At 44.8% G+C, this 23,733-nt stretch overlaps 1 protein-coding gene across 4 annotated transcripts in view; it reads right to left on the minus strand.

Moving 5' to 3' along the window:
- The window catches only part of LOC130293503 (3-beta-hydroxysteroid sulfotransferase-like), a 110,882-nt gene that overhangs the window by 74,811 nt on the left and 12,338 nt on the right, over positions 1-23,733 (minus strand). The window contains exons 1-2 of one of the 4 annotated variants that reach the window (XM_056542285.1): positions 5,630-5,750; positions 5,001-5,095 (exon numbers count right to left, since the gene is read on the minus strand). The exons of 1 other annotated variant lie outside the window; for it this stretch is intronic. In XM_056542285.1, the coding sequence (XP_056398260.1) occupies positions 5,001-5,013 (13 nt within the window). In that variant the 5' untranslated portion in view covers positions 5,014-5,095; positions 5,630-5,750. Of the gene's footprint in view, positions 1-5,000; positions 5,096-5,629; positions 5,751-12,053; positions 12,187-23,733 lie in introns of those variants that run through there. 2 more of the 4 variants (XM_056542286.1, XM_056542284.1) reach the window with 2 other exon arrangements.

The following is a 23,733-nucleotide window of genomic DNA, read 5'->3' on the forward strand; positions in this document are numbered from 1 at the left end:
TGAAAAATGAATTAAATTTTGCTTACCTGAAAATTTCAATTCCTGGAGTCCGTAGGCAGCACAGAATGGGTTAAGTTCGTCCTCCCGAACATGTCAGAAGAGGTAATTAGCATAAAATTTTTTACAAATTAGCGTAATTAGCCCAATTAACAGACCCCTCCCTCTAGGTATAAATGGACAAACCCACAAACAGGCCATAGAGTAGTTATAAAGCAATATTTAATTAGGGTGGGATCCCTGTGCTGCCTACGGACTCCAGGAATTGAAATTTTCAGGTAAGCAAAATTTAATTCATTCCTGGACGTCCTACGGCAGCACAGAATGGGATTTAAGTAGCAGAAAATAATAAAGGGAGGGCATTACTTCTTAAACACTTCTTCCAACACTGCCTTGCCTAGGGCTGAGCTACTGGAGACGTCCAGACGGTAGTGTTGAATGAATGTGGTTGGCGTTGCCCACGTAGCCGCTCTACAGATCTCCTGAAGTGATACCTGAGAAGCTTCAGCCCAAGCTGCCGAGGTTGCCCTGGCAGAATGGGCTTTTAGATCCCTTGGAGGCTCCAAGCCTTCTTTATGGAAGGAAAAACTGATAGTCTTCTTAATCCAGTTGGCAATAGTGGATTTGGCTGCCTTTGAGCCTTTAGATTTGGCTCCGAACTGCACAAACAAGTGTTCCGAACACCTGAATGATGCTGTTCTAGCAATATATTCCAACACTGCCCGTCTGACATCTAACTTGGAGATTTCTTGATGTTCAGCCAGAGCCGGTAGAATAATTTCTTGTTGAAGGTTATGCACAGAATGGACTTTCGGGATAAACCCGGGAAGAGTACGAAGTACTAAGGCATCCCCAAGATCTCTCAGATATGGCTCACGGCAAGAGAGTGCCTGAATCTCACTGACCCTGCGCGCTGAAGCGATAGCCACTAAAAAACAAGCTTTCCACGTGAGAAATTTTTGTTTCAAATACATTTTTATTGAATTTTCAAGAATACAAAGAACTAATAAAAATGACATATAACTAAAACAAAAATAACATGTCTGTATATAAACAATAAATCTCAAACAATCTGAAACATGTTCTAGAATTGTAACACATGTGTCAAAATTAAGGCTTCAAACGTAAACTGTACTTATTTTGTTACTATCAAGAAGCTACGTATAGATAAGTGAAGCTCGGAAATTCTCTACATATACTACATACAAAATATATATAATGTAGTGGGTGTTAACATCTTAAATATATTGAGCATATTTCAGTTGAGTAGGGATAGAAAATGTGAACAATAAATTTTCAATAACAGTTTATACCATATAATCATACAATCTTACTTGATTTCCGCACTATGCTTCCCCAGGCTCCTCCGTCTCCCTTTATTTCAGAGCACTCGTCTCGTCCGTCCAGGTAAGTATAAACAGTTCGTAAAATATACCAATGTATGTAGTGTTTCATATGCCTTTATTGAAATGTGAGTTCCATTTTTGCCATGCCTCTCTACATGCAATGCCCTTACCTAATTGCCATGCAAAGGTACATTCATATATTCCTGCCGTGGAAACCATTTCCGTGATTTCATTGATATGTGGTATGGTAGCTGTTTTCCAGTTTTTTGCAATGCAACATTTTGTTGTAATCGCTACATGACATAATGGGGTTCTAACGTCGTTGGGAAGGGTGTCCACGTGAGAAATTTTATACCATGGATTGAATGGGTTCAAAAGGGTCTGATGTGAGGCACTTCAAGACTCTGGAAAGATCCCAAGACGGTATAGGCTTGCTTACTTTCGGGCAAATATTATTTACCCCTTTAAAGAATCTTTTGACCAACGGGTTTCTAGTAAATCTTCCTGCTAGAAAAAAATTTATAGCGGCAAATTGAACTTTCAGAGTGGACTGCTTGAGACCCTTACTGAGTCCGAGCTGAAGAAAGTTCAGAATATCAATAATTGACGGATCATCTCCAGGAAATTTAGACTTGAAAAGACTCCATACTCTGGAGTAACACTTTCTTGTACCCGTCTTGCTTGATTTGTCCAAAGTAGATAAGACCTCACTAGATAGCCCTTTGGACCTCAGCAGGTTCAATTCACCTCCCAAGCAGTCAGATGCAGGGAGTTGAGGTCCTGATGGCAAATCCCCTGCTGGGATAGAAGATCCTTTGTCTTGGGCAGATGCCAGAAACGATTGTGAGATATTTCCATGGCTAGGGAGAACCAAGCCCTCCTGGGCCAATAAGGGAGGATCAGGATCGCTCGAGGGTTCTCCGTCTTGACCTTCAGTAGGGTCCTCTGGATTAGAGCAGGAGGAGGAAACAGATACAGAAACCTCCCCTCCCAGGATAATGACAGACCGTCCAGATGATATGGGTGGTCCAGACAAGAGAGAGAGCAGAGCTTCTGCAGCTTGGCATTCCTCCTCGTCACAAATACATCTATCTCCGGGGTACCGAACCGTTCTTTTAATTGGTTGAAGATCTCCATGCTCAATTCCCATTCGCCTGGATGAAGGGATCTCCGACTGAGAAGATCCGCCTTGACATTCAGGATACCTTGTAAGTGTACTGCCACAAGACTGTTGACGCTGCATTCCGCCCATCTGAAGATCCTGGCACACTCGGACATCAGGGATTGAGACCTGGTTCCCCCCTGTTTGTTCAGATAGAAAACTGTAGGCAGATTGTCTGATCTGACTAGGACATCCTGGTGAAGCAAAACAGGGTTGAAGTGAAGCAGTGCTAGACGCACCGCTCGCAGCTCCTTTATGTTTGAGGACAGCGATTCTTCTTCATGGGACCAAAGGCCTTGGGTCCAGCGATTGCCAATGCAGGCTCCCCATCCACGAGCTGAAGCATCGGTCGTGATGACCATTTGCTGCGATGGTAGTAACGATCTTTCTTGAGAGAACCTGTTCCGCATGAGCCACCAACGAAGTTCCCTGCGGAAAATTGAAGGAATCCAGACACAGCTTTCCAAATCTGTCTTTGATCTGTTCCAGCATGAGAGAACCCTTGTCTGCAGACTGCCAATATGGGCCTTTGCCCAGGGGACTGCATCTATCGTTGATGTAAGGCTGCCCAGGACTCTCATTGCTTGACGAATAGACACCTTCTTGGATTTTATCAGGAATTTTATCTGATTCCTCAACTTCGTTTCCCTGTCCCGGGAAATGGAGATTTTCATCGCTAGGGAATCTACTATGAACCCTAAAAAAAGAATCTGCTGTGATGGAATCAACTGAGACTTTTCCAGGTTGACTAAGAAGCCATGAACTTGGAGAAAATGAATTATTTCCTTCATGTGATGGGACAAATCCAGGCTGGACCCAGCTCTCACCCACCAGTCGTCCAGGTACGGTACTACCGTGATTTCTTGGAGGCGTAATGCCGCCAAAAGAACCACCACTAGTTTCGTAAACACCCTCGGTGCTGAGCTCAGCCCGAAGGGAAGACACTTGAACTGTAGATGCCATGTTGTGTCATCTACCATTAATGTGAATCTGAGAAATTTTCTGTACGCCGGATGGATGGGAACATGTAGATAGGCGTCTGACAAATCCAGAGTTGCCATGAAGTCCCCCTGGTTCACCAAAGGAAGCACTGATCTTATAGTTTCCATTTCTTGATCATGAACTTGTTCAGGTACGTGAGATCCACAACTAATCTCCACTTCCCGCTGGACTTCGGTACTGCGAAAATCCTTGAATAAATCCCGGTGAACCGCTCCTGATGTGGTACCCATTCCACTGCATTCTTCTCCAGAAAACTCTTGACCAGAGAAATCACATTCTGGTCCTGCTTTGTGTTGAGAAGAAATCTCCCCGGAGGGGGGTAAAGAAGCTCGAGTTTGTAGCCTTTCTGAATTACTGAAAGAACCCACTTGTCCTGTGTTGTACGAGCCCACACTTGAAAAAATGTTTCTAACCTTCCTCCAACCTTGGGGGATGCTAAGGTGGCGTCATAAGGCCTTCCTTTTTTCTGGAGGTTTGCTCTTAGAGGCAGAGCTAGAGTTTGCGCCTCTCCTCTGCCTCCCAAACCTAGGCCTATTATACTGGCCTGGCTGAAAATTCCTCCTTTGGAACTTGGGAGACCTCCGCCATTTTGGACGGCCTTTAGATGCTTCCCTTTTGGATGTTCCTGGGAAGGCATCGTTGTCATCATTCATGTCTTTGAGGATACTCTTTAGGCTTGGCCCAAAGAGAGATTCTGGGGAAAAAGGTAAGGAGCAGAGGTTATTCTTGGCTGCAGACTTCATGACAGGAATTTTCCTGATGATGTCGTCCCTAGGGACTCCATCAATAAGATCTCTGGATAATTGACTTATCCAAATTCGGAGCGCTCTGGCCACCGGAACAGAGGACATTGCCACCTTGGATATTGCTGCAGCAGTAGAAAAAGCTTTTTTAGACAGAGACTCTGCTTTTCTATCCATAGGATTAGCTAGAACAGAAGATTCCTCGGAAGGAAAGTATGACTTCTTGACTAGCTTGGCTACAGGCAAATCCACTTTAGGCGGATTGAACCATGAGGAGGTAGCCTCGGATGACAGCTTGTATACCTCCTTGAAACGGGATCCAACATCCACTCTTTTCTCCGGCTTATCCCAGTTGGCCGTGAACCACTTGGTGATGGCAGGATGAGAGGGTAACACTCGGTCCTTGGAGACAGGAAAGTAATAAAGACTTTCCCTGGGAAGTCTCCCCTCTGTGGAACGATCCGTCTCTAATACGTGTTTCACTGACTTTATTAGGGAATGCATGTCATCCTTGTGAAAGATATAGTAATCCTCCGGAGAGTCTTGTGACTCTACAGAGGACCTTGATTCAGATGCCTCCGAGTCTGCAGGAGAGACAGCTCTGTGTTGTATCTTACGCCTTTTTACTGAGGGACTCTCTCCCGGTAGTATAGTAGATATGCGTTTTTTAAACCACTCAAGGTGGAGGCCTCATCTCCAAACCTATCATCTTCCACTGCCTGCTGTAGTGAACATCTGCCGCACACATACCCTTCTGCATCATCTGCCAGAGGCTGGGAACATGATTCACATAGCCTGTGTTTTGTCTTGCTGGACCTTTTGCCCCTAGGTGCCTTGTCCGACATCTGTAGAAAAAAAGGGGGGTCAAATAGTAAAGCAGTTCTGAACTGTATGACCAGACCACAGCATAAATAACCACGATAGTAGCGACAGTAATTAAACGGGAAGGTACTTCACAGTAACCTAAATAATAGATGTATATTCACAGTATGCTAAACAATCAACTACTATATACATATTGGCAGTGTGGGAAACTTCACAGTTAACCATGTATACCCAGAAGCAAAACAAAAAACTTACTTTAAATCTCCAGAGCCCCGCTGCCCTAAGCACAGTGTCTACGGCAGCAGGGATGCCAAGGAGCAAGTTTATAAGCCTTACATGCGGGAACGCAGGCGTCCCGCCCGCCCCCCGTGACGCGCAGCTCACTTCCGGTCTCCCGCGAATAGCGACTCACTGCACGCGGGAACGCCCCCTGGATCGCGGACCTCCGAGCGCTCTGGAGACTGGCGCTGCGTTGAATCGGAAGCAAACACGCCGAGCCAAGAGCACACAAGACCGGGCAGGCGCCGTATGGTAAGCTAAGTAGTTCACAGTACCTGCTAGGCTCCAAACACACATCTTATGTGACCGGGATTTCACAGCACCCCGGTTCACCATCGTAGGGGCCTTCACAGTCACCCAAACACACTGAGAAAAAACGTAGTGCTTCACAGCCTATCCGCATAATCCAGGCCAAAAACCTGTAAAAAAAAGAAACAACAGTATATATAAAGAAAGGAGGGATAAAAAAAAACCCTAAATACCCCTTCTGAGTCCAGAAGAATAAAAACTCTATGGCCTGTTTGTGGGTTTGTCCATTTATACCTAGAGGGAGGGGTCTGTTAATTGGGCTAATCACGCTAATTTGTAAAAAAATTTATGCTAATTACCTCTTCTGACAAGTTCGGGAGGACAAACTTAACCCATTCTGTGCTGCCGTAGGACGTCCAGGAATGTAATTTTTCATTTGCACAGCCCACTGTTCCAAAAATCTGTCAAACGCCAGTGGGGTGTAAATGCTGGGGTTACAAATCTTGGGGGATATTTCTCCTGTTACTCCTTGTGAAAATGAAAAATTTGGGGTAACACCAGCATTTTAGTGAAAAAAATTAAATTTTTCATTTTCACGTCCAACTTCAACAAAAATTCATCAAACACCTGTGGGGCATTAGGGCTCACTGTACCCCTTGTTATGTTCCTTGAGCAGTGTAGTTTCCCAAATAGTGTGCCATGTTTTTTTTTTTTTCCCTGTTCTGGCAACATGGTGGCTTCCTGAATGCGACATGCCCCCCAAAAACCATTTCTTCATTTCACTTTCTTGAAAATCCCAAAGTTGCTCTGAGCCCGTCTGAGCCCTCTAGTGCACCCGCAGACTGCTTTACATTCACATATGAGGTATTTCCATACTTGAGAGACATTGGGTTACACATTTTGTGGGGCTTTTTCTCCTTATACCACTTGTAAAATTGAAAAAAAATGGGGCTACAAGAACATGTAACTGCAAAAAAATTTGATTTTGAGAATTCTCTTCCACTTTGCTGCTATTCCTGTGAAACACCTAAAGGGTTAGCAAACTTTCTGAATGTCATTTTGAATACGTTGAGGGTTGCAGTTTCTATAATGGGGTCATTTATGGGGGATTTCTCACAGAAAGGCCCCTCAAATCCACTTCAAACTGAACTAGCCCCTGAAAAATTAAGATTTTGAATTTTTCAAGAACATTTGGAAAATTGATGCAAAACTTTGAAGTCCTCTCATGTCTTCAAAAAGTAACAACATGTCAACTTTATGATGCCAACATAAAGTAGACATATTGTATATGTGAATGAATATATAATTTATTTGGCATGTTCATTTTCCTTACAAGCAATGAGTTTCAAAGTTAGAAAAATGCAAAATTTTCATGAAATCTTGGAGTTTTTCACAAAGAAATGATGCAAGTATTGACGAAAATATTGCACTATATTAAAGTAGAATATGTCACGAAAAAACAATCTCTGAATCAAATTCATAAGTAAAAGCATCCCAGTTATTAATGCATAAAGTGACGGTAGTCAGATTTGGTCAAAATAGGCTATGTCTTTAACCTTCTTAGCGGTTATACCGAGCGTCACTCAGGGTTAATTTTCCCTGCCAGGTGCGGTAACCCCGAGTCACGCTTGGGGTAGAATTACAGAGTTGCCGGCGGGGCTGCACGATATATCGCAAAAGCAATGGAATTGCGATTTTTGCTTTCTGCGATATAGCGATACAGCCCCCGGGAAAACATGCGATTATCTGCTCGGGACGGCTCCCGTGATGGGGGGGGGGTGATAAGGGGGGGATGTGATGGGGGGATCTGATAAGGGGGGGAATGTGATAAGGGGGGGGATGTGATAAGGGGGGGGATGTGATAAGGGGGGGAATGTGATAAGGGGGGAATGTGATAAGGGGGGGAATGTAACAAGGGGGGAATGTGATAAGGGGGATGTGATAAGGGGGATGTTATAAGGGGGGGATGTGATAGGGGGGAATGTGATAAAGTGGGGGGAATGTGATAAGGGGGGTGATAAGGGGGGCTGTGATAAGGGGGGGAATGTGATAAGGGGGAATGTGATAAGGGGGGATGTGATAAGGGGGAGAATGTGATAAGGGGGGAATGGGATAAGAGAGGGGAATGTGATAAGGGGGGATGTGATAAGGGGGGGATGTGACATGGAGGGGGAATGTGACATGGAGGGAGGAAGAATGTGACAAATGGGGGAATGTGACAAGGGCAAAGAATGTGACAAGGGGGGATGTGACAGCGGGGGAGGGGAATGTGACAAGGGGGAAGAATGCGACAAGGGGGGATGTGACAGCGGGGGAGGGGAATGTGACATGGAGGGGGGGAATGTGACAAGGGGGGAAGAAGGTGACAAAGGGGGGGATGTGACAAGGGGGGGATGTGACAAAGGGGAAGATAATTTGATAAGGGGGGAGGGGATGTGACAAGGGAGGGGGAATGTGACGGGGGGGAGATGTGAAATTTCAATGCACAAAATTGAACCACTTTTGGTAAAAATTTCTAGACATAACCATACCGCCAGGGAGGTTAAGGGGTTAAATACACTACAGGCTAGATATGTGTAATTTAAACATGCTTATTGGGTGGCAAGGATGGCAGCACAATGCGTACTGAAGGGGTTTTCAGAAATCTATTATTTTTCACTACTGTGTTGAAAGGCCTTATAGGTATAAAGGTGCCCCTTGAATACGTTTTGTGGGTGGGTGGCATAGATCATTGAACCTCACTGGATACTGAAGCTGGTTCAGGAACACTATTTAATTCAGGTATATGCAGGTATGGGCCTTGAAAAGGGCTTTGATTTTGTGGTAGCAAAATATGAGCCCTTCAGAAGCTGTGATTAAGATGTCTCCTCCTTATGTGCTGTTTTGGTAAATAGGAGCCCCTATAGGATTCTTCTTATACATGGGAATAAATTCCACACACAAGGTCTCTATTTCTAATCTTTATCTCTATCTTTATGATCACTAACTGTCTCTATTTCTCCTCTCTTTGTAATCTGTATCTCAGTCTTTATCATTCTAACCACTAACTGTCCCTATGTCTCGCTCTCTCCCTCTCTCTTTCTGCTCTCTGCAAAAGTTCCCAGTGTGTCCTATTGGCCTTTTTTTGCTTGATTGACAAAGTAAGCAGCAAATCACATGGTAGACCTGGGTTATCATGTGATCTACTGCTTTCCTTACATCATCTCACCATCCCCTGCCCGTCCTGCTTCTTCTGTTATCTGCCAAAAAAAATCATGCTTTCATGTTTTTCGAGCTATTTACTGCCTCGTGCAAGCTGAACTGGTAAAGGCTCGAGTGTTCACCGAGCCAGAAAAATTCTAAAGTTTGGGTTGAATCCTGGCGTGCCTGATTTGGCTCGCTCAGCTCTATTCCTAACACCCTAACATTGGCCCTCTTGACTCTGACATCTCCCAAACTAACCCATAATATGCTAACCATAAGCTTAATCTTAAATTTATACAGTTCAATGGGTCTGGTGCCTGTTGAAGACATTAATGAGGTTTCTTCAGCAAAAAAACAAAAGTGACTAATGATCTCACCATGGTCTTCTTTGCAGGTTTTGCAGATATTCTGTTACTCTCATAATACAAGCCTCCAATGGTAATATAGATGACCCACACTGCAGGTCTTATATCACTCTCAGGACCTTGCTGCACACTGACTGATTTACTGTCAGGGTCTTTGCCATTCTCTGCTTATCTACTTGCTTCTCAGCAGCTATCAACCCTCTGCTGATGCTATCAAGCAGCTTATCATTTCCTGCTAATTAGCCAGCCCTTTTTCCTGCTAGGCCCATGCTATGCAGTGCCTCTTTCCTTCTGCGGTCTCTAATCTCCAAGCTCATTCTTGTTGTTCCTGTTTGTGATTCTGTGTATCAACCTGGCCTGGCTGACAACCACTCTGGTTCCTGATACTGGTTCTGACTTCTGACTATGCTGCTCCCAATATATTCTGACTCCAGCTATTCTATGTTGGCTCCAGATCCCAGACTGTGTATTTTACCAAGCCCCAGGATTCCACTATTGTTTGTTATATTGCATATTTTATCATTTTAACAAAGGCAAGATTTGTACTATGATCTCTATCAGCTTTAATTGTTCCTGGCATTTAACTCCTTAAGGACGCAAGGCGGTTGTGATGGCTAACAGTAACCGGGACACAATCTAATACCGGACATCACTGATCACAGTGATGTCCGGTTTTAACCCTTTAAACGTGGCGATCAAAGTTGATCACAGCATCTAAATAAAAAAAAAGCATTTCTGCTGCTCAGTCATGCTGATGCTTTTTTTTTAAATTTAGATGTGGCGATGCTTTAAAAAAGCATTCCCGGCTGCTCTGGGGAAACCGGGGTATCCCGATCAGCTAGGACGCACGAGGAGGGTCCCTTACCTTCTCCTCCTCGTCGGATTGGTGATCCCGGCTTGAGCAATCGACCGCCGATAACACTGATCAATGTAATGCTATGGCATAGCATTGATCAGTGCCTGCAATCAATGTAATGCATGCTATAGTCCCCTATGGGGGCTATAACATTGTAAAAAAAAAGTTAATAAATGTGATTTATCCCCTTCCCTAATAAAAGTTTGAATCACCCCCCTTTTCACATAAAAAAAACTATGTAAATAAAATGAAATATAAACATATGTGGTATCGCCGCATGTGTCAATGTCGGAACTATAAAAATGTATTGTTAATTAAACTGCACGGTCAATGTAAAAAAAAATTCAAAGTCCAAAATAGCATATTTTTGGTCACTTTTCATACCATAGAAAAATTTATAAAAAGCAATCAAAATGTCTGATCAAAACAAAAATGGAACCAATAAAAACTTCAGATCACGGTGCAAAAAATGAGCCCTCATACATCCTCGTATGAAGAAAAAATTTAAAGTTATAGGGGTCAGAAGAGGACATTTTTAAACATACATTTTTGTGCATGAAGTTATGATTTTTTCCAGAAGTAAGACAAAATTAAATCTATATATGTAGGGTATCATTTTAATTGTGTGGACTTACAGAATTAAGATGAGGTGTCATTTTTACCGAAAAATTTACTACGTAGAAACGTAAGCCCCCAAAATTACAAAATGGCATTGTTTCTTCAATTTTGTCGCACAATGATTATTTTTTTTTTCGCTATAGCTTTTTGGGTAAAATGATTTATGTCATTACAAAGTAATGTCATTGGTGGCACAAAAAATAAGCCATCATATGGATTTTTTGGTGAAAATTTAATGGAATTGTTATGAATTTTAAAAGGTAGGGAGGAAAAAACTAAAATGCAAAAACTGAAAAATGCTGAGTCCTTAAGGGGTTAATAGTGGAAGTCCTCACTAAATCCAGGCTTCTCATAAGCAATAGATCAATAGCAGGCTTCTTAGATGACACAAGAAAGAAAAATATATACTCCTTCATGAAATGATGAGGTGCATCGGCACCACTCAGTGCTTGTCTAAATGAGGCCCACTCTATTTCTAATGTTCTCCTCCGACCAGAAAGACAAATCATCCTCACTGTCAGCCAACATCATGGTCTCTGACAGCACTGCAAAGCCCAGTGGCCCATCACCCCATAATGTTCTTAAAGCAGAAAGGGGCTTTCCACACAGGGCACTTCAACATTCATATAACATGTTTTAACATAACAGAGGCAAACAGCGGAGTTGTATCTCATATAATAGGGCTGAGTTAAAGAAACACAGCTTATATTACCTGCAGGGGATAAAAAAAGAACATAATATTTACTGCCTTTATAGGCTAAACCATGTCTGATTCTTAACTCCCTGACACCCTGGACCTGAGCTGGTTAACAGTAAAAAATTGTGCTTTTCAAGTATTGTGTAATATTGGTTGTAGTCATAGTATAGTTGAAAAAGACAAATGTCCATCAAGGTCAAACAAGGAAGTGAAGGTATAAATGATATAGTTATTTATAATAACATCTTCTTGTGTACTGTAGCTTCATTTCTTTTCTTTTTAAGTATCTGCAGAAACAAATTAAGATTCCAGACAAGTATCACATTAGTCTACAGAGTTGTGTTGAACTGTAATTAAAATGATGTGTGCTGGATCTCTTCGCTTGCACTATTAAAGGAATACATAAATATCAACTGGACTCATTCATCTACATAAATGAAATTATATTCTAGCTATCTTAATTCATAAACATTTTGAATTACATTATAGTTAGAAGGAAACAACAAGCAGCAAAAGATCACATAGTGCATGCATCCCTCTAGTTTGCCCTAATATTATTTCCTTTTACATGTTTATCCCGAATATGCTTTAATTACTGTTGATTTCCAAACCACAATTGCTGGAAGTTTGTCCCAGGCATAAATATTTTTTTTTTAGTAAAATCATATTTTCTAACATGTCATACTATACTATTTAAAATACATTCATGGATGTTTACTCGTCTTGCTTACCAGAGGAGTGTAGAGATGTCAACTTCCAACAGCTAAAACTGAGACGTCTCAATCCTGCTCCAGCTAGTTAATGTATGAAAGGGGGACACATTTATAGAATAGGTTTCACTACAAGTGGGAGAAAGTGCTCTGCACTGTCATGACACTCCCTCTGAGAGGGCAAAGTGCACATGCAGTCTTTATCAGGTATGATCAGGTTTCTTATCAGTCCACTGTTAACCAACATGTCTTTAAACTAAAAGGTTTCACATTTAAATCTTCAACTATGTTGAACTTATAAAATGTTAGCTCCATTTCATTCTATTTTGTTTATTCTATTCTGTTTTTAGTATATGTTACACCTCAAGCACTTACTAGAGTTACAAGGCAAAATACAAACAATTTTTTTACACCCTCACATATTTTTTTGCTAGGTTTTTAATATTAAGTGATATATTTTTTTTTAAATGATACATTTGCATTAGTTGAGTTTGCTTCATATATGGAGGAAAACAATGGGTCATATACACTGTGGACAATTGGTGTGAAACACCAAATTTGAAGACAAATATGTGTCTCTAATTCTGTGGACACATATAAAACATATTTTAAAACAATTAATTAGAGATGAGCAAACTTTTCAAAAATTAGATTCGGCCGGTTCGCCGAATTTTCCGAAAAAGTTTTTTGCGGGGAATCTATATTAAAAAAAAGGCTATTTCTAGCCTACATACAGCCTCTCTAGGGGTATAGAACACTTTGCTGTGTTCTAAAACGCATATGGAGTGTGCTGGGGTAGTGAAATAATACTGTTATTCAGAATAACATGCAGATTATCGACATCGCTTTTAGAATCACTGCCGCACAGCAGCACAATGACAGAGCCTGGTGGTGGCATCAGTGTCAGGAGAACATATAGTGACTGAATGACACAGCGTGGAGGTGTTGGCAGCATGAGGAGACCATATAGTGGCTGAATGACACAGCATGGAGGTGTTGGCAGCATGAGGAGACCATATAGTGGCTGAATGACACAGCTTGGATGAGGCTGAAGCATGAGGACACCGTATAGTGTCTGAATGGCACAGCGTGGAGGTGTTGGCAGCATGAGGAGACCATATAGTGGATGAATGACACAGCCCGGAGTTGCCAGCAGCATGAGTAGGCACTAGGCCTTCACAATTCCTAAGATTAAAAGATGAATTAAGAAATGTAAACCGAAGATTTTGGATAGCGGGATGCTACCTATGAGAACATTTGAAATTCCCAGCCCCAGGCCCAGCAGCGCCATAATTTTTTTTTTGAAAATTAAAACAAACTTTGAGTGTCCCGAACCCCATCGTGTGGGTACGAAGGACCAAATACAACAAGCCCCGACAGCAACATCAGTAAAGCATATATTGCCTGAATGACACAGCCTGGAGTTGGCTGATTCACGAGTACACAGCAGGGCTTCACAATTCCCCCCCCCCCAAAAAAAAAACCACCACCATTTTAGAAATTTTTGAAAAAAAATTTGGATAGCGGGTGCTACCTATGAGAAAATTTGAAATTCCCAGGCCCAGCAGCGCCATCATTTTTTGATTTGAAAATTAAAACAAACTTTGAGTGTCCCGGACCCCATTGTGTGGGTACGAAGGACCAAATCCAACAAGCCCCCACAGCAACATTAGTAAAGCATATATTGCCTGAATGACACAGCCTGGAGTTGGCTGATTCATGAGTACACAGCAGGGCTTCACAATTCCCCCCCCAAAAACACCACAATTTTTGAAATTTTTGAAAAAGATTTTGGATAGCAGGTGCTACCTATGAAAAAATTTGAAATTCCCAGACCCAGGCCCAGCAGCGCCATCATTTTTTTATTTGAAAATTAAAACAAACTTTGAGTGTCCCGGACCCCATTGTGTGGGTACGAAGGACCAAATCCAACAAGCCCCCACAGCAACATCAGTAAAGCATATATTGCCTGAATGACACAGCTTGGAGTTGGCTGATTCACGAGTACACAGCAGGGCTTCACAATTCCTCCCAAAAAACACAATTTTAGAAATTTTTGAAAAAGATTTTGGATAGCGGGTGCTACCTATTAGAAAATTGGAAATTCCCAGACCCAGGCCCAGTAGCGCCTTCATTTTTTGATTTGAAATTTAAAACAACCTTTGAGTGTCCTGGACCCCAGCGTGTGGGTACGACGGACCAAATCCAACAAGCCCCCACAGGGCTCATGTGACCGTAAGGTGTAGGCGCAACGTCTCCGTTGCCCTGACCGGCCATTGCTTCCAAGACTTCTCGTCAAGGCAAACCATGTGAAGAACAGCGTGACACCGCCATGACCTGCACACATGGTATGCTGAAGGGCCACTGAGACTTTTCTGGGCAGTGGGGGCTTAAGACACAGTGGGGGCTTAAGACACAGTGGGGGCTTAAGACACAGCGGGGGCTTAAGACACAGTGGAGGATCTGGAGGCGGAGTAGCACACTGTCACAGGACCAACGGGCTATCAGAGTGTAGCAGGAAGCAGCATTGAGTACACACCAGGGCTTCAGAATCCCAAAGAAAAAGCAAACATTTAAAATAAGAATTTAAGAATATTTAGGACAGCGGGTGCTACCTATATATTGCCTGAATGACACAGCCTGGAGTTGGCTGATGCATGAGTACACACTAGGGCTTCACAATCCCCCCAAAAAACACAACAATTGTAGAAATTTATGAAGAAGACTTTTGGATAGCGGGTGCTACCTATGAGAAAATTGATACCTATGATAAAAATTTAACATTTTTAAAAAGGGTAAAAGCAGAAAATACCCCCCATAATTTGAAGCCCAATTTCTCCCGATTCAGAAAACACCCCATATGGGGGTGAAAAGTCCTCTGCTGGCACACTACAGTTCTCAGAAGAGAAGGAGTGACATTTGGCTTTTTGAAAGCAAATTTTGCTCTGGGGCATGCCGCATTTAGGAAGCCCCTATGATGCCAGAACAGCAAAAAAAAAAACACAAGGCATACCATTTTGGAAACTAAACCCCTCGGGGAACGTAACAAGGGGTAATGTGAACCTTAATACCCCACAGGTGTTTTCAAGAGAGAGCGCCATGCGCATTTGAGGCCTAAATTAGGGACTTGCATAGGGGTGGACATAGGGGTATTCTACGCCAGTGATTCCCAAACAGGGTGCCTCCAGCTGTTGTAAAACTCCCAGCATGCCTGGACAGTCAGTGGCTATCTGGCAATACTAGGAGTAGTTGTTTTGCAACAGCTTGAGGCTCCGTTTTGGAAACAGTGGAGTACCAGACTGTGTAGGGATATGTGTATATGTAGCGTTTTTTACTTTTTATTTTATTGTGTGTTAGTGTAGTGTAGTGTTTTTAGGGTACAGTCGCATGGGCGGGGATTCACAGTAGTTTCTCGCTGGCAGTTTGAGCTGCGGCAGAAAATTTGCCGCAGCTCAAACTTGCAGCCGGATACTTACTGTAAACCACCGCCCATGTGAGTGTACCCTGTACATTCACATTGGGGGGGGGGGGGGGGGGAAACATCCAGCTGTTGCAAAACTACAACTCCCAGCATGTACGGTCTATCAGTGTATCAGTGCATGCTGGGAGTTGTAGTTTTGCAACAGCTGGAGGCTCACTGGTTGTGAAACACCGAGTTTGGTAACAAACTCAGTGTTTTGCAACCAGTGTGCCTTCAGCTGTTGCAAAAGCTACAACCCCCAGCATGTACAGACAGTGGAAGGGCATGCTGGGACTTGTAGTTATGCAACAGCTGGAGGCATACTACTTTGGCTGGGGATTGTAGCTATGCAACATCTGGAGACACACTGGTTTGCTACTTAACACAGTGTTTCACAACCAGTGTGCCTTCAGCTGTTGCAAAACTACAACTGTCAGCAGTCACCGACAGCCAACGGGCATGCTGGGAGTTGTAGTTATGCAACCAGCAGATGCACCACTACAACTCCCAGCAGGCACTTTAGCTGATTGTGCAAGCTGGGAGTTGTAGTTATACAACAGCTGAAGGTACACTTTTCCATAGAAAAAATGTGCCTCCAGCTGTTGCAAAACTATAAGTCCCAGCATGCCCATAAGGGAATGCTGGGAGTTGTTGTGGTCTGCCTCCTGCTGTTCCATAACTACAGCTCCCAGCATGCCCTTTTTGCATGCTGGGAGCTGTTGCTAAGCAACAGCAGGAGGCTGTCACTCACCCAACTGCTGATCAACGCTGCAGGTCAGTCCCTCGCCGCCGCCTCTCCTGGGGCCCTAATCCCAACAGGGACGCCGGGGATCGGGGTCCCCAGCTGCCGGGGTCCTCTTCCCGCACCCGATCACATCCTCCGGAAGAGGGGCGGATCGGGTTGCGGGAATGACATCCGCAGCAGGTGCCCTGATTGGTCGGCCGGTAAACCGGCCGACAAATCAGGGCGATCGTGAGGTGGCACTGCCAACTCACCCCTGCTGGCTATGGCTGTTCGGATCAGTCAGAGACGGCCCCAATCAGCCAGTAATTCCAGGTCACCGGGTCACTGGAGACTCGATTGACCCGGAATCGCCGCAGATCGCTGGGCTGAATTGTCCAGCGATCTGCGGCCAACGCTGACATGAGGGGTCATCATGACCCCCCTGGGCGATATGCCGCGATGCCTGCTGATCGATATCAGCAGGCATCGGGCACCGGCTCCCCTCCGGCTAGCGACGGGGGGCCGGGAATGGACAGGACGTACTCCTACGTCTTCGGTCCTTAAGGACTCGGAAACGGGGGCGTAGGAGTACGTCCATTGTCCTTAAGGGGTTAAAGGCTCAAGCCCAGAAGCATCATGAAGTCAAGGAGTTCCTGAAAGAAACAGAAGCAGTCAGGAGTAGGCATCAGCAGTACCCAAGAGGCCTTAATAACCCCTTACATTGCACGATCAATCGCGAGATTGAGCAATAACAGGTGTGTTATGCTCTCAGATGTCCGGGGCTGCACGCGCGCTACACTGAACAGACCAGCGTGTCTATCTTTCACCAACAGGTGCGGGTAACCCGCTGAACCCCATTCACGATAGGGATCAGGGATTGCAATTATTTGCCAGGAAAGAAGAATCACAACTAAGTGCGGGTCAAAAGCTCGGGTTCATTAAGTTCCTGCCCTTTGTACACACCGCATGTCTCTATTACCGATTGGATGGTTTAGTGACGTCCTCGGATCGTCCCCGGCCGGGTAGGAGAAGGCCCTGGCAGAGCGCTGAGAATTTAAAGATCATTGTTGAAATTTGCATTAAGCATGTATTAGCTACTGCTAAACTTCCAAAAATTAAAGGCCCAAGGCCAGAAGTGTCAGTGAGGCAAGTAGTTCCTGAAAGACACAGGATGAGTCAGGGGCAGGCATTCACAGTACCCAAGAGGGTTTCATAACCCCTTACATTTAAAGATCAATGTTGAAATTTGCATTAAGCATGTATTAGCTACTGCTAAACTTTCAAAAATTAAAGGCCCAAGGCCAGAAGTATCAGTGAGGCAAGTAGTTCCTGAAAGACACAGGATGAGCCAGGAGTAGGCAATGGCAGTACCAAAGAGGGTTTCATAACCCTAATTGATAACCCAAGAGGGTTTCATAACCAACCACAATTGGGAAATGTTGGTGTAGCAGCATGGTCAATCTACTATGAGGCATCTGGCATTGGTGGCTGGAAATCCTGGCTGATCCATCCCTCATTCATCTTGACAAACGTCAGTCTCTCCACATTTTTAGTGGACAGAAGAGTTCTTCTTGGGGTGACTATGACCCCGGCCGCACTAAACACCCGCTCTGAAGGCACACTACTGGCCGGGTAGACAGCTTTTCCATGGCAAACTCTTCTAGTTGCAGATATAAGTCAAGTTTGGCTGCCCAGAAGTCCAGCCGATCTTCAATGGTTGTTGGCATGGTCATGTCAAAGTATGCTACCACCTGCTGGTTCAGGTCTTGCTCCATGTCTACCTGCTGCTGATGAGTTGCTTCACTATGCGGGTGAAGAAAGCTACTCATCAGCGACTTTAGACTCAGGCTGCTGCTGATTGAGCTGGTACTGCTCCTGCCACACCTCCCCAGCAGCCATGGCAGTGGAAGGTGAGCGCAGACTGCCGCCCGAGTCAGACCTGTGAGCGGATGGACCATGTGGCCGATAGGCATCGGCCAACAGACTACATAGAATTTCTCTGTAGTAGGTCAGTTTGTCCTCCCTCTCAGTGGGAGTAAAAAAGACCCCCATTCTGGGACGGTAGCGAGGGTCTAATAAGGTGGAGATCCAGAAGTCATCCCGCTGACGAATTTTGACAATTCGGGGGTCACTACGCAAGCAACTGAGCATTCATCGTGCCATTTGCGCCAGTGACTCGGAAGGACTACCTGCCTCCATCTCCACTGCATACTGCTACGGTGTGTCTGGGTCCTCTGTCTCGCCTTCCTCATAACCCTCCAGCTCCTCTGGCTGCTCCTGCTCTTCCTCTCCTGTCCGATGACTAGAAACACCGGCCATCTCATCCAAACTAAACTGTGCACCGCTCTGCCCCTCATCATCCTCCTCCTCCAGTTCAGCCCCCACAGGGCTCATGTAGCTTTGAGATGTAGGCGCAACGTCTCCATTGCCGTGACCAGCCATGGTTTCAATCATTTGTTTTAGGAAATGTAGGAGTGGAATTACGTCGTTCATGGCGTAATCCAAGCAACTTACAAATAATGTGGCTTCCTCAAAGGGCCTCAGCAAACTGCAAGTGTCACGTATGAACTGCCACTGGTTCACATTGAAGTTACACAGGGGAGTACTCCTATCTGCTTGGATCATCAAGAAATCAGTGATGGCTTTTCTTTGTTCGTATAGTCTGTCCAACATATGGAGGGCGGAATTCCAACGTGTGGCAACGTCACAAATAAGACTATGTTGTGGGATACCGTTCTGACGCTGCAGCTCAAGGAAGGTGTGCTTGGCGGTGTACGAGTGGCTGAAGTGCATGCACAGTTTCCTTGCCATTTTCAGGATGTTTTGCAAATAAGGTGAAGACTTGAGGAAGTGCTTGACAACCAAATTCAACACGCGTGCCATGCAGGGCGCATGTTTCACACTTCCTTGTCGCAGCGCGGACACGATGTTCTTCCCATTGTCGGTCACCATGGTTCCCATTTCCAGATTTCGTGGAGTAAGCCATACTCGGATTTCTTTACAAATGAACTTTAGAAGTTCCTCCCCTGTGTGACTCCGTTCGCAGAGGCAAACCATGTGAAGAACAGCTTGACACCGCTGTGCCCTACACACATGGTACGATGAAGGGCCACCGAGATTTGGACGTGCATAGGAGGCCGAGGACACGGTGGAGGATGAGGAGGCGGTGTCGCACACTGTAACAGGACCAACTGCCTGGGAGCGAGAGAATGGAGGAGGAGGAAGCGGTGTGACCTGTCCAAGTTGCTGTTGTGGCTGTGCAGGAACCACATTTACCCAGTGGGCCGTAAAAGACAAGTGTTGTCCCTGCCCATAGTTACAGCTCCACATTTCGGCGCTGCCGTGCACTTTTGAACACACCGACAAGCTCAAGGACTGGCCCACCTTCTCTTGTACAAACTTATGCAGGGCTGGTACTGCCTTCTGCGCAAAGAAATGACGGCTTGGGACTCTCCACCTCGGCTCGGCACAAGCCATCAATTCTCTGAAAGATGCAGAGCTCACCACTTGAAAAGGGAGGGACTGTAACACCAGGAACTTGGACAGGAGCACATTCAACTTCGGCGCCGTTGGATGAGTGGGCGCATACTGTTGTCTCTTGGACATGGCTTCGCCGATGGATTGTTGGCGGAATGGCTGACTAAAAGCGGGAGAAGCAGGAGCGACAGAAGGAGGATTTGACACACAGTTCCCTTCGGCTGAGGTGGTGGAGCCTTGGCTGGATGAAGGAGGGAGCGGATGGCCACTGGGTGATGCAGCAGGCTGGACCACTACATTGGAGCCACGGTTCTCTCAGGCCGCTTTATGGTGGCGAAGCATGTGTTGACGCAGAGCCATGGTGCTGACATTGGGACCCTGGCCACGCTTCACCTTGTGCCGACAGGTCTTGCATGTGGCTACGTGAACCTCCTCCGGATGCCTTATGAAAAACTTCCACACCGCCGACTAGCTGATTTTCCCACCCGCAGTCCGCACTAATTGACTGCTACTGGCGCCGTCTCCAGGAACCCCTGTTCCACTACCTCCCCGAAAGGTAGGCTGCTGCGAAGCAGGTGGTCTCCCCCGGGCACGTTTGGCTCCTGAATTTCCACTCCTGCCACCACGCTGACTTCCAACCCTGCTACCGTCTTGCTGCCTCAAGGGCAACCTGCAACTCTCTTCTCCTGATGATGATGAAGCCCCTTCTGCACCCGGCTCCCAATTGCGATCGGCTTCATCATCATCAACAGGTGTGTGCATATCACTGATGTCCTCCTTAGGTTCTCCATCAGTGTCTGCTTCAGGACCCTGAACACTTGCAACACTGCCTCCCACGTCACTCTCTGCATCACTATTGGCCGCCTAGCGGAGCAAACGGCGCATGTCTCCTCCCCTTCTTGGCTGGGCAGTAGCTGCTGACTGTACTCTATTAAATCGTCCTCAGTAAATAGTGGAGCTTAACTCACAGCATAAGATACTTCTTTAGGAGAGAGAACAGCATAGGACAAAGGCAATGGGAGGACAGGGACTGTTCCCGGGCCATGCCAACTGAGGGTTGTGTCTGAGGAACCCACCGACTGTTGACTGTGGGTGTCAGATGTCACTTGTGATGATGCGGATGAGCGTGTTAACCAATCGACGACGGCAGATGGGTTGCTGGTGGAGACACGACCGCTGGCAGATAACGGGAGCTCAGGCTTCTCGCTACAACTCCTGCTGCCACTCGCCGCAAGTCTGCTGCCAACTCTGCATAAAGTATTTAGGCCTCTGCCACTCCTCTGTGCACGCCCTGGCACTTCTCTGCCTGACATTCTTTTGCGTTTATGAGTGTATTACAATACGCTACACTACTCTTTAAACAGTATTTGTCTAGAACAGCAGCAGGTGATTACTTACGGCTGTCCTTTCACAGTATGTAGATTAACAGGTACAAGATGGTACACTACTTGGATGTACCTATGCGGTATGCACTGATGAGGGCAGTAAGATGCGCAACTAAAGGCAGAAAAAACTCTGTATTTTTTTTAAAACACCAGCCGGTGAATACTATTGTTTGGACCTTGACGGTATGGAGCACCTTGACAGATTAACAGGTACTAAATGGTACAATACTTGAATGTACCTATGCGGTATGCACTGATGAGGGCAGTAATATGCGCAACTATAGGCAGAAAAAAACTCTGTATTTTTTAAAAACACCAGCCGGTGAATACTATTGTTTGGACTTTGCGGGTATGGAGCACCTTGATGGATTAACAGGTACAAAATGGTACAAATGCACTACAGTCCACTGAACAATCACGTATTTCTGAACAGCAGCAGGGCCCAACAGTACAGCACCACAAAAAAAACAAAAATAGAAGGATTAAACCCTAAATTGCACTCTGTCACACAATTCTGAGCAGCAGAAGATTTGTGAAGCAAAAAAAAAAAAAAAAACTCAATTGGGCTGAAAAATGAGGAGATAAGATTCTTCAGAAAGTTCAGGCAGCTTGGAGATCTGTATGAGGCAGCTGACAGCTATCTGCCCCGCTCTGCTGCAATGCTCAATAACGTGATTTGGAGGTTTATATATATCGTAAGATCTTCCCCAGTGAGAACATAACAGCACTGCAGTCCTGTCTTTCCCTAATGCTGATGTGACTAGCAGTTGCAGTGGTACACTGTGGTATGAGCTATTCACACACGCAGTCCCGTCCTCTCTATCTGAGTGCATAGATGAAATGAAGAGAGGCAAGATGGCGGCCGATTATATAGGGGCTGTGACATCACAGGGGTCAGTGAACACTGATAGGCTGCATCTCACATGTAATTCAGGGTCAGCTCGCCTACCTTCATTCCCTCTGCTTTTTCCCACCCTTCCATAATCCCCTGCCCCATGTACTCACATGTGGATCCACCATTTTAGGTCTCCAATAGCCTGGAACGCTGTAAAATGAAGTTTAATGAAGCGATTCAAGCAATCGAATAGCGGCGATATTCGCATTTGTTGCAAATCAAATTTTTCATGAAATTCGTAATGAATTCGAGGTCGTCAGCTTTGGTTCGCTCATCTCTACTCAAGACGAAGCACTAAGGCGCGATAACGGACCGTCGCCCATCGGCTGCATCCACACGCATGCTTGTCATCTGTCCACCTCCCTGCTACCTTGTATACAGCAACATGAAATAAAGCATCTTCGCAAGAAATTACCTGGTGTCCGAGGTTAGTGCTCCAATGTTCACACATCTCTTTGTCCATGATACACTTAAAATAGTATTTGGGTAGAACACCAGGTGTTGAGTATTTTTGCATGGACTTTCACAGTCTCTAGGCCCTTGACAGATTAACAGGTTTAAAACAGTACACTACTTAGATGTAGGCATGTGGTATGCACTTATCGGGGCAGATAATTGCGCTTAATTAACGTATTGGAGTAAAACACCAGCCAGTGATTACTTTTAGCTGTCCTTTCACAGTATGTAGGCCCTTGACAGATTAACAGGCACAAAATAGTACACTTCTTAGATGTACGTATGTGGTATGCACTTATGCGGGCAGAAAAATGTGCTACAGTACACTTAAAAGTATCTGAGTAAAAACACCAGCCGAGGATTACTTTTTCCTGGACTTTCACAGTATCTAGGCCCTTAACAGATTAACAGGTTTAAAATAGTACACTACTTAGATGTTGGTATGTGGTATGCACTTATGAGGGCAGAAAAATGTGCTACAGTACGCTTAATAAATGTATTGGAGTAAAACACCAGCCGGTGATTACTTTTGGCAGTCCTTTCACAGTATGTAGGCCCTTGACAGATTAACAGTTACAAAACAGTACACTATTTAAAGTAGATATGTGGTATACACTTATGAGGGCAGGAAAATGCGGTACAGCATGCTTAAAAAACGTATTTTAGTAAAACACCAGCTGGTACTTACTTTTGCTTGGACTTTCACAGTATCTATGCCCTTGACAGATTAACAGGTTTAAAAAGTACAGTACTTAGAGGTAGGTATGTGGTATGCACTTATGTGGGCAGAAAAATGCGCTACTGTACCCTTCAAAAACTATTTGAGTAAAACACCAGCCTGTGATTACTTTTGGCTGTCTTTTCACGGTATGTAGGCCCTTGACAGATTAACAGATACAAAATAGTACACCACTTAGATGTAGGTGAGTGGTATGCACTTATGAGGGCAGAAAAATGTGGTACAGTACTCTTAAAAACTTTAAATTTTAATTTTAGTAAAACACCAGCTGGTGATTACATTTGCCTGGACTTTTAAAGTATCTAGGCTCTTGACAGATTAACAGGTACAAAATAGTACCCTACTTAGATGTAGGTTTGTGGTATGCGCTTATGAGAGCAGAAAAATGCGCTACTGTACGCTTCAATAAATATTTGAGTAAAACACTAGCCGGTGATTACTTTTGTCTGTCCTTTAGCAGTATCTAGGCCCTTGACAGATTAACAGGCGAAAAATAGTATGCTACTTAGATGTAGGTATGGGGTATGCACTTATGAAGGCAGAAAAATGTGGTACAGTACGCTTA

Source organism: Hyla sarda, chromosome 10, assembly GCF_029499605.1.
Source record: "Hyla sarda isolate aHylSar1 chromosome 10, aHylSar1.hap1, whole genome shotgun sequence".
NCBI lineage: Eukaryota > Metazoa > Chordata > Amphibia > Anura > Hylidae > Hyla > Hyla sarda.